Source organism: Grammomys surdaster, unplaced genomic scaffold (genome assembly GCF_004785775.1).
Source record: "Grammomys surdaster isolate TR1022 unplaced genomic scaffold, NIH_TR_1.0 126906, whole genome shotgun sequence".
Lineage (NCBI taxonomy): Eukaryota > Metazoa > Chordata > Mammalia > Rodentia > Muridae > Grammomys > Grammomys surdaster.
This window is the reverse complement of record NW_021621692.1, coordinates 405,981-417,557: the sequence shown is the minus strand read 5'-3', so window position 1 is coordinate 417,557 and position 11,577 is coordinate 405,981. Positions and strand designations below refer to the sequence as shown.

General features: G+C 54.0%; 1 protein-coding gene across 1 annotated transcript in view; it reads left to right on the top strand.

Moving 5' to 3' along the window:
* The first annotated feature begins 300 nt into the window (after positions 1 to 300).
* The window catches only part of Cacng4 (calcium voltage-gated channel auxiliary subunit gamma 4), a 57,103-nt gene continuing 45,826 nt past the window's right edge, over positions 301 to 11,577 (top strand). The window contains exon 1 of the mRNA XM_028761294.1: positions 301 to 750. Coding sequence (XP_028617127.1) covers positions 531 to 750 — 220 coding nt within the window. The 5' untranslated portion in view covers positions 301 to 530. The remainder of the gene's footprint in view (positions 751 to 11,577) is intronic.

The following is an 11,577-nucleotide window of genomic DNA, read 5'->3' as shown; positions in this document are numbered from 1 at the left end:
GGTCCTTCCAGGGAACCAATCTTTCTTCCCCTCGGCTTCCTTCGCTCTAATAATGTGAATGAAGCCTGGGAGAGAACAGAGAGCGCGCGTGAGCGCAGGGAGGGGAGCGAGGGGAGGGAAAATCCCGGCCGGGGGAAGAGCGAGCGCGGGGCCCGAGGCGGAGGGGCGGCGCCGAGAGAGCGCGCCGGGCGGCGGGCGGTGGGTGGAGGAGCGGAGGGCGCGGGCCGAGAGCGAAGGGGAGGGCGGGCCGAGAGGGAGGAGCCCCCGGCCGCCGCCGCCGCCGCCGCCAGCCCGCCCGGCGGCCCGCGTAGCCCGCGCAGCCCTCACTCGCCGCCGCGCCTCGGAGTTTGAGCCCCGCGCAGCCCGAGCGCAGGCACGCCCGGGGCGCGGGGTCGGAGCGCGCAGCGCGGCGCCGCCCCCCGGCCCTCGGCCCCCCAGCCCCTGGAGCCCCCGGAGCCGCGCGCCGAGGGAGGAGGGCGGGCGGGCGCGGCGGGCCGGGCCGGCGGGCGGCGGACTATGAGGCGCCCACCATGGTGCGATGCGACCGCGGGCTGCAGATGCTGCTGACCACGGCCGGAGCCTTCGCCGCCTTCTCGCTCATGGCCATCGCCATCGGCACCGACTACTGGCTGTACTCCAGCGCGCACATCTGCAACGGCACCAACCTGACCATGGACGACGGGCCCCCGCCCCGCCGCGCCCGCGGCGACCTCACCCATTCGGGACTGTGGCGGGTGTGTTGCATAGAAGGTACGACCCCTGCCCCCAGCGCACGCACATAACACGCACACATGCACACGCACACATGGTCCCAGGGAGTGGGCCGGGGGAGGGGTGGGCGCGGCGCTGGCTCCACGCGAGACACAAAGAACCTAAAGCCGGGAGGGTGGGTTCCCGAGCGGACACGGGCTCAGCAGCCTCGGGTCCCTACAGGCTGGGGACCTCCCCAACACACGGATCCCACAAACTCTCGGCTCGCACGCGCACACCCCCTCGCGCACAGACACAATGAAACACACGGAAACTCACGCACGCGCGCGCAACCGGAGAGCGGAGCGATCCCCTGGGGCCTCGCCGGCGCCCCTGGGGGAGGTGGAGGCTGGCGTGGGGGCGGGAGGAGTCTAGGGTTGGGGGGAAAGCGGACGCGGGAGGAGGGGGAGGGGTTGCTTGGCAACCGGTGTCTGTGCGATTGCTATGGGAACTGGCCATCCTGGGGCGGGGCCGGCCGGGGGCGGGGAGCCCCGGGGCAGCTAGGCGCTCACTCCAAGCCCCCAACTGAGGGGGTAAGGGTGGGGTACGGGTTGGGCCCCAAGCAGGTCTGGGGGGAGCCGAGTAGCTCCAGCCGGTCGTTCTTCTCGTGTTCCATGAGACCACAGACTCACTGCGCGATGGGGACAAGAGGGGAGTCACGCCGCGTCTCCCGTAACTGAAGCAGCAAGCCCTGGGTCACTGCCCCTCAGCACGAAGTCGTAGGAACCACACTGGGGAGCGTAGAGTCAACAGCGGACCAAGAGTGGGCTGGGAGGGGCGTGGTCGCTGTCAGGGCAGGGCGGGGCTCTGTGACCCCGCTATGATGGAGAGATTTGAGAGGTGTGCTACGGTTGAAATGCTTCTAGAGATCGGGATTGGGTCCCTTGGACTGTGGGGACAGCTTCTAGGAGCGAGAGGCAGAAACCTCCGACGCCGGAAGTGCATTAGGCTTCTTAGCCCTCCTGGCGCCCTCATGTCCAACTGTGAAACTCGAACTAACAGGTGTCTACGAAGGGGAGATCTGGTTCTGCCTGGTTGTATAGTCAGATCAGCTGCTTGGTCTTGGCTCTGAGACTGGGGATACAACAGGAGAGCTGGCGATCATTGCTTTAATTTTTCAAAAATCCTTGCGGTAGTGTTTCGTCTTTCCCTGTTACTCTTTCTCTTGTGTGTATTCTGTCCCTGGGTGGTTAAGGAAATTCTCCCCTTCTCTCCTCCCTTCAGCTAAGTGTGGTGGGATGCGACAGGAGGTTGGGACCGGCTCTTAGAAAGATAGCTCTTGCTGACTGCATTTTGAATCATCTGAAAGGAGGCATTGTGAGGTTTTACTTAGTGATGCCCCCCTCACTGTCCCTTGCCAGACCTTGGACTCCTGTCCATCTCTGTCCCCCAATTCCAATTCCGACTCCAGATCGGGGCTGCTTCTGCACTTTGGAGTTTTATGCTAGCTCTGGGCGGTTTGTGGGTGACAGAGGTGTGGGATCAATAGTTAAAGGGAAAAGCATGGCTCACAAAGGAAGTGGTGGGCCCACGATGACACCCCTCCTTTTCTTCTGGGAGAAAAAAAAACATAATTTTTGGGTATGCAGTTGTTCAGATCGTGAACACCTACACTTCTCATCTGGAGAATGTACCCACGTCACTGCCACCGCACCTGAGTTAGACAGCAAGGTCTGCAGAGCTGCATTCTACCTCGAAGGCTCCACTGGATGCCATGCGTGGTACAGAGAACCGTGCCACCTCCCACCCCCACCCCAAGAAACCCATGGAGCTGGGACCTTCCCGTTTCCTAAGGGAAACTTGAGCGCAGGCAAGCCTGGCCTGCATGGTGACTCCAAGGCCGTCTTTATCAATCTCTCATCCTAATTAGGATTGATGCTGCACTTAGCATCTTGCCAGCTGCCTCGAGCCGTTTGAACTCACTGTTCATCAAGAGAGCCCCGAGCTGATCAGGGCAGCTGGCTCGCCTGGCAGAGGGAGCCATCTGGGGGACTTCATGGAAAGAACTGGGCTGCCTCTGTTATTCCCCAAAGCTGGGGGGGGGGATTCTGAGGGATGAGCAGGCTGTACCTACTGAGTGCCCCCCTGAGACCCAGAGATGTGAGAGTTAGTTCAAGATTTCTTGTCCAGTGCTCAAATCCATAACTGGGCGGGAACTGCCAGCTCTTCTCATAACACAGCATGGAGGCTGACAGCTCCCAAAGCCACCCAGAATGCTTCCTGTGATGCCAGGCAGCATGTGGCCAGGGGCTGAGACCAGGACAGGACAGTTAACCTAGGGCCATTCTCTAGGAACTCCAAGAAGAGTTTTGGAGGGTCGCTGCTACATTGTTAGCTTTTGTGGGTAAAAATGTATAATTTCTTCTGTTTTCTAGCAACCCCACAAACACGTAAGCATGACATCTGCACCACCCCCCATGCACATGACATCTACACACATGACATCTGCACCCACACACACACACATGACATCTACACCTCACACACACATGACACCTGTATTCCACACACCTGACATCCACACACACAAATGACACCTGCACCCCACACAATGAGATCTGCACCTCATGCACACACACACATGACATCTGTACCTCATGCACACACACACACATGATATCTGCACACACACACACACACATGACATCTGCACCTACACACACACACACACACACACACACACACACACATATGACATCTGCACCCACCCACCCACACCCACCCACATCTACACACACATATGACATTCTCACACACACATGGCATCTGCACCCCACACCTGCATGACATCTGCACACACAGGACACCTGCACTCCCCCCCACACACACACACACACGCATGGCATCTAAATTAAGAGGTGGAGTTGAAAAGAGGAAACCTTTGGCTAAAACGGACTACTGCAGCAGGCAGGGAGTAAATGCCTCAGGTGCGGCTCCAGGAGTCCAGTGGGTTTGCTGGCAGCTCACAAACAGCCAGTTCCATTTCCTGAACATTCCCTGTCCCTTTTAGACCTCGAGAGCCCAACCCTCTATCCTAAGGTGTCCACAGAGACGCCTGACAACCACTGTGCCCAGCTTCAGCAGAGCTGACCTTGCCAGCGTCCCTCCACCCACCTGGCTCTCCACTGGACAAATGTCAGAAGTCTCAGATGCACAATGCTCCCCAGCAGAGGTTCACACCGCCCTTTGAGGTACTGCCCTCACCCACATGTGCAGGCAAGAGAGAACAGTTCTGGGACTTGCCCAGAGACACCCAGGCAGGAAGCAGGCAGCAGACGGCTAGGTTTGAGCCTCTATCACTACCAAGCTCTTCCCGCCATGTTACCCTGCCCTTTCTCCAGCAGCTTCTGGGTTGCCATTAAAAATAGAGCCACGTATCTGGCTACTCAGGAGAGCCCAGCTCTAAGGTTGGGTGGTTGGCAGGAAGGCATTTGGAAGCGAGGAGGTACAACCGGTGCACAGATTACATAGCACACTCTTCTCCCTCGTTGTGTGTGTGTGTCTCTCAGTCTCTCTACTTCCGACTGCATCGCTCTCCTTCCATTGTGTTCTGGACTAGCATGTCTCCACCGGTCACTCTTCTGCCCTCCCCAAACTATCTTCACCCCGTTATGCATCTTTGTCTATCTCTGGACAAGGCTGGAGATGGACACAGCGGGGGAACTAAAGTCATTTCCGACCTATGCATCATCAATGAATGTTTGTTCAATTTCTTGTCGTTTTGGAATTCGGAAGGTGTAGACGCAGAGAAACTGAAGCACTGTTTGGACACGGAGGGGAAAGAAGACCCTGGGCACAGAAGCAGAAGCATAGAGCTATCTTCCAAGGCTCCACACAAACCATGAACCACAAAACGCACACAGGCTCCTGAGGCCTAGACTCCTAAGAGACCCTGTGCTATAAGGTTGAGCCTGAACCACAGACTTCCCTCCCTTTCCCCTCTACCATGTCACCCATAGATGAAGCCGCCTCCAGCACACTCACAACTCTGTCAGAACCTTAACAAAACAGTCTTGACACCGGGGGTGTCTTTTATGTTTCTTTCGTGCTGGCTGAGGGCTGGGCACTGGAAAGAGACAATATAAAGTTCCAGAATGTAAGGAGTAAAGACAGGCAAATCCTTTGCCGTATTCACATTCTCCTCCCTCGGCTGGCCAGGGTCTTTGTCACTAGTATCCACAACCTTCATTCCCACAGTAACACACAGATTAAAAATACATATTTCTTAGCCCTGTAGCCTGCGGGTGAGAGAGGAGCAGCTAAGGAAGGTATCTGCTCCAAAGGATCCAGCTAGCCTAAGCCCTAGCCTAAGCCCATAGGTGGGAGGGGTGTGTATTCATACATAGTTCGTTCATGGTTGGTGAGATGGAAGCAGGTCTTCACACCACACTCTGGAATGAGTCAGACCACTCAGTGACGCTGGGGATAAAGAGTAGCTTTTCCACGGCAGCTGGAAGGCCCCAAATCGTGCCGGGACCATTGCCTCTTATGTTTGTTTTTCTGTATCTTGCACTAACCCAGAGAGAGCCCACCCAGTCAGGCTAAGGTGGGTAGTAGTAGCCAGAGCAGGCCCTCCATTCCTACTGCTTTGAGGTGCCACCTTCTGGTCCCATGTCCCCTTGGTATTGATAATAGTCACCAATTACCATAGACATGTATAGGTAGGTGTAGTCACCAACTACACTTTCAGGTAATATATTAACTCTCTGTCTTTTAGAGGTGGGGAAGCTGGGGTTCAAGATGGGCAGAGCTCCTGTGTCAGGGTTGCCTTTCTCAGCCCACATCAGCTGCAGTGTGGGCACTGTGCTTTTCAGCAGCTATAGATTCCTTTATGCAAACCACTGAGGCTTGGGAAAGGGCAGCTAAGGGGCTGTTTTGCCATATTCGCAGGCCCAAAAGAATGATTAAAGATGTGAGAGGCTGGCCATTTAAACAGTAGGCCTTCTCGTCCCACAGTTCTGGAGGTCAAGGAAGACGGAGGTGGAGAGGCTGGCTCCTGGGCTCCTGGGTTCCTGAGCTCCTGGGTCATGTTCTTCCTGGTATGATGTTCTTCCTGATCTGCTGATGGCCGCTTGCCTGAAGCACTCACATAACAGACAGAGGATGCTGTTTGTGCGGTCCCTTCTAAAAGAGCTGATGCTACCATGAACCCCCTTTCCTTATGGTGTCATCTAAATCTAATCATGCCTGTTCTAGTCAGGGTTTTACTGCTGTGAACAGACACCATGACCAAGGCAAGTCTTATAAAGGACAACATTTCATTGGGGCTGGCTTTCAGGTTCAGAGGTTCAGTCCATTATCATCAAGGCAGGAACATGACAGCATCCAGGCAGGCATGGTGCAGGAGAAGCTGAGAGTGCTACATCTTCATCTGAAGGCTGCTAGCAGAATACTGGCTTCCAGGCAGCTAGAATGAGGGTCTTAAAGCCCACAATCACAGTGACACACCTACTCCAACAAGGCCACACCTACTCCAACAAGGCCACACCTACTCCAACAAGGCCACACCTACTTCAACAAGGCCACACCTTCTAATAATGCCACTCCTGGACCGAGCATGTTCAAACCATCACCATGCCCAAGCCCCACCTCTGTGTACTGCTGTCCACACTGAAGATTAAGAGACCACCATATGAATCTGGGGGCACTCAACAGCTAGTCCACGACAGGAGTGTGTTTCTTTCCATACCTCTCTCAGCAGCTGGCATTCACATTCCTGTCCTTTGGAGATCCTCTCTCTCATCTATACACTTACAGGATAATGCCAGATGGCTTCCATCTCTTGTTTCTGTCTGTCCTTCCCTCAGTTCTCTCTGTCTCTCACTGGGGTCTTATGTAGCCCAGGCTGGCCTTCAATGTACTAAGATGACCTTGACCCCTGATTCTCTTGCCTCTACTGAGTGCTGGGATTACAGACAGGTATGCATCACCATGTCGCATTTATGCAGGTTCTGGGGATCGAACCTAGGACTTTGAGCATGTTGGACAAACACTAGCCCAACTCAGCTGCATCCCAAGCCCTCCTTTTTCCTCTTCTTAAAGGAAATACTAGCCCTTTTCCTTTTTTTTTTTTTAAACCAGGCAACTTAGTAAGGAAAAGCTGAACATCTTGATGGACCCCTCTGTCCAAAGGATGCCCTAAGGGTCCCACCACAGAGCTGGCTCTGAAGCTCTGTGCCAAGGCTTTTCAGATAGGCTTGATGGTGCAATTTGCTAGTCTTTACAATTGACCTCTCTTGTGTTAGTCTCCCCAGGCAGCTCAGATTCTGAGGACTTCCAGGATGCAAGTCACAGAAGGGCAGAGTGAGAAAGGGCCTCTGGTCTTAGGACCCAGGGTCTCAGAACTGTGGAAGGCGGCAAAGACCAGCACAGGCAGGCTGGAGTAACTCGCTGTGTTGAAAACAAACAGCTAGTTCTCTGATCTAACAGGACACTCCTCTGATTCCATCAGCAGAGTGTCAACTGCTGTTAGGAAGTGTGTCCCGTTTGCAGCAAGGATCTGGGGCCTCCCGGGTCTTAGGAGACCAGGTGTTTGGTGAGCTTGTGCCAAATAGATGGATGGATAGACAGATGGATAGATGAATGAATGAATGAATGAATGAATGAATGAATGAATGAATGAATGAAGTGTGTCTACAGGCAGGCAGCTTCCATTTACAGTTGTACAGCACAGCTGAGGTGTTCTGAAGGAACTTAAAGCCTCTGTGTCTCCTACGGAAGGACTCAGAGCTTTGCTCAACTTGCAAGCTAAGGCTGGGGCTCTAGTAGGTAAGAATGTTCCAGGTTAGCTGATGGAATCAGAAGAGAGTGTCCTGAGAGAGACTGCAGTCCACCCGCAGTCACAGCTGAACCAAACCTGATGTGGATGGAGAAAGATCAGCAAGGTGGGCTGAGGACAGCCCAGAGAAGGTAGCCCAGGAAGCTCAAGGACAGGGTTAGAGACTCCTCATCTCTTCTTCACCCCAGATTGCTGCTGCTAGTGGGGCTGGGGCAGGGGTAAAAAGGGATTTTGTTTTTATTTTTCTGAGACAAGTTTTCATGTAGCTCAGGCTGGCCTGAAACTCAATGTATAGTCAGAGTTGAACTTGAACTCTGATCCTGCTACCTCCCCCTCTCTAGTGCTGGGTCTGCACCCCGACAAACATGCTTGGCAGGACAGTTTGTGTTTTATCCTCTAGCTCTATGTGAAGGATTCCAGAAAGCTAGGAGGCCCTTCTGGGCCCTGTGTTAGGTGGTCACACTAGGGTCTCTGGAACCAAATGGCAGCTGCAGAAATCAGAGATATGAAGGAAGAGTGGGGAGAAGAGGAGGAGGAGTCAAGGCTACTCCCCAGATCTGATGCTTCACAGCCGGCTGAGTGATTGGTACCATGTCGAAAGGAGGAAGTCTCAAGAAATTGTAGGAAATCAGAGCCAGGGCTGACACAGATTTTTGACATCACGAACCTCCTGTTCATAATAAGTGCCAGTGTTGAAAGGCTCCATGGACTCTCACAGGAGCCCATGATTACTACCAAGCCCCAAGGCTCATCGCCACTGGCCGCTCCCTGCAGGACAGGGTTTCTGAACCTCAGCACTTGGTATTTGGACGTGTATTGTGTCACCGCCCTGTGTTGAAGGATCTTTAACTGCATCCCAGCCTTGAACCACTAGAAGCCAGTAGCACACATCCTCCTACTGTGACCACTCAAAGTGTCTTCACATGTCACCATGTCCCACTGGTCCCACTGGTCTAGGGGTATTATCACTTAGTCAGATGGCTGTGGGGATGGAGGCAGGCAGGCCTGGTTCCAGCTAGAAGCTCTGCTCAGTTCTCTAACCTTCAGGGACACACAGGGAACTCAAGCAAGGGGTGGAGCGAGTCTATTAATGGGGTGACCTGGTGTCTGCTTTAAGTGCCCAGCTCCTTCCTTTATTAATAGCAAGACTCACCTGCCTGTGCCACCCCAGCACGAGGCCTCAGCCGTGCTGGGAACTGCTGATGGAGCCTAATTCTCATTCAGAGCAGGGGAAGGACACCCAAGACCAGCAAAGCAGAGCAACTTACCCAAGGTCACATGGTAGTGACGAAAGTCACTAGCCACAGAGCAGAGGCCACCCTGCTAGGATTTGTCCCCAGCACAGCTTCCACTTGGAGAGTAAGCAGCACCATGGAATATGCATCAGGGTAGTAGCATAAAGGCAGAGCCATTTAGGTGACAGCCTCTAGCATACACAGAGGACCCTTCTGGTCCAGCCCAAGTGTGTGTGAGACTCAGAGACAGTGCTGCCTACGCCACTCCCCAGACCCCAGACTCGCTCTCTCTTCTGGCTTCCAGACAGCAGAGTGAACTCTCAGCCATACTCAGTCAGCTCCTTCCTTGGGATTTTCAGATATTCACCTGGGTGTCCCCCAGATACTGTTGGCCTCATAGGTGCACTGATTTGGATCCCAACTGTAGCTACAACCTGCCCACCCCACCCCACCCCCGAGCCACATTCTCTCAGGTAGGAGCATACAGATGCAAAGGTGCCTGCAAATCAAAGCCACGGTCTCTCTGGTAACCGAAGATTTCAGTTGTTTATTGTTTTTGGATGTTTGAAACAGGGTCTCATGTAGTCCAGGCTGAACTCACCTTGTAACCAAGGCTGGCTTTAAACTCCTAATTCTCCTGCCTCTGTCTCCTAAGTGCTGGATTACATAGGTGCACCATCATGCCCAGATTGCCTTGGATCAGCTTTTGACAATACTGAGGTTTGAACTCAGGGCCTTGCACATGCTGGGCAAGCACTCTACCGCTGAGCTACAGCTGAACCTGTTCTGGTTCCTTAAGGTGATCTCACTACATGGCCCAGGCCCTCTCACAGTCTTCCTCGCTGGCCTCCCCGCTGCTGGGATTACAGACTCACACCTGCACACCTGCACACCTGTATGCTTGCACACCTGCACACCTGCATACTGGTACACCTGCACACCTACATACCTGCACAGCTGCATACCTGCACAGCTGCACACCTGCACAGCTGCTGCAGATGCTTGTTTGTTAGTCCCTGCTGCCATCTCTATTGCTACCTCATCTCTGAGGAAGAGCCAGAGAACTCAAGAAGCTTCTTGGCTCAGGAGAGTTCCTCACAGCCTAGGAAAGAAGTAAAGGAGTAGAGGAATTGTCAGTCTGCCTGTCTCACCTGCCACCAGCCTTTTACCTCCCGACTGACAAGACAGAGGCAAGACCTAAACAATTCATCACAGATAACCCTTTCTCCCCGCAGCATTCCATTCAGAGGCAGCAACAGCACAGCAGTCACAAAGATCCGGGTTCAAGTCTAAGCCCAACCACTTGTTGTCTGTGTGTCTCTGGACAAATTAGTCTCTCCGGTCACCCGCACTCTCAATATAAATCAGGGTGTTGTGAGATCAGCTCCTGAGGTTGTTTTAATGTCATGCTACGAAAGATGCAAAAGGCCCCTCCTTGTGCCTGGCATCTTGTAGTCATCTGAAGCATCTTATCACGTTTATTTCTCCTTCCCATAATTCCTAAACTTTGGAAGTTCACATAAGTAATATATCTCCCAGATGTTGCAGCTGACCTGGGAGGTTCCCTTGTCAGCTTTCTGTCCACCAGGGTCTCGGGATGGATGAAGCTGAGCCTCCCTTAGTGGAGCTAAGGTGCTAGCTCATCACTCTGGGCAGCAAAGCTCCAGATGGCTGCTGAGAACCCCAAAATTGATGGCTAAGGCAGAAACTAAATGACCATTGACATCCCAGCAACAAAAAGACAACATCTGTGGTGAAGGTAGGGATGGTCAAATCCATCCTTCCTCCTGCCTAGAGCCATAATCGGCCAAACATCAACTCCAGATCTCCGGTTGTGATTCCCAGTGTCTGGGATGGGGTCAGATAAAGAATGTCTGGGTCCTAGGGCTTGGAGAGCATTGCAGAGGGTCAGCAAAGCTGTGGACTGGTCCCTATTTTGCCAGTAACCATCTGGACACTTTTCAGCTGGTCCCTTAACCCCTTAAGCCTCCTTGCTTGCTCAGTCATCAGACTGGGAAATGATACCCCTCCCTGCCTCCATACCTCCTCCCTGCTCTGTCTCCCTCCTCCTTATAGCTTCCCTCCCTCCTCCAGCCTCCCTTCTCCTCTCTATATTCCGTCCTTCCCCCACGGGTGTACAAACATGCATTGTGAAGAGGTTTGGAAGGCCTGTGACTGATGGTGGCCATGCTCCCACAGAGGCACTGTGGCAGGAACGGAGACTTCAGAATCCTTTTCTCAGAAATGTTCTGGGCCTGGCTCCTCCACCTCCAACACACCTTGATAGGGAAAGGCTTGCACAAGGGAGCCTCACACCTGAAGTGTGGAGCAAGCTGTCTGCCAGCGGGAGGAGTCTCCCTTCCTTCTCCGGCAGGTTGTCATCAGCCTCCATCAAAAATTCAGGGACTCTGCCTTGAGCCCAGCATGGCACTGGCCACTGCAGAGACAGGGCAGAGCCTGTTTCCTGATACTTGCTAGTCCTCTGGGCTCCTTCTGGGGCATAGCCTCTATCTCCTTCCCTAGCCAGTTCTCCTCTGTGTGGGGCTGCTACCCAGCCCACTCATGCACCTCCACCCGGATGCCTGCGGTGTCTTCTCCTCCCTGCTCAGTCGCTGCATGCAGTCACAAAGGTCTTGTCAAGCTAACAGCCAGATCACATCACTCCCCAGCTCCCTCCAGTGAGAATGCACCCCACTTGTGAAAAGCCTAGGCTTGGCCCCTGGTGCCTCCAGATCTGACATTTCCCAGAGCCTCAAATGAACCCACTGAGAGAGGGAGGGGGGGAGGGAGAGAGAGAGAGAGAGAGAGAGAGAG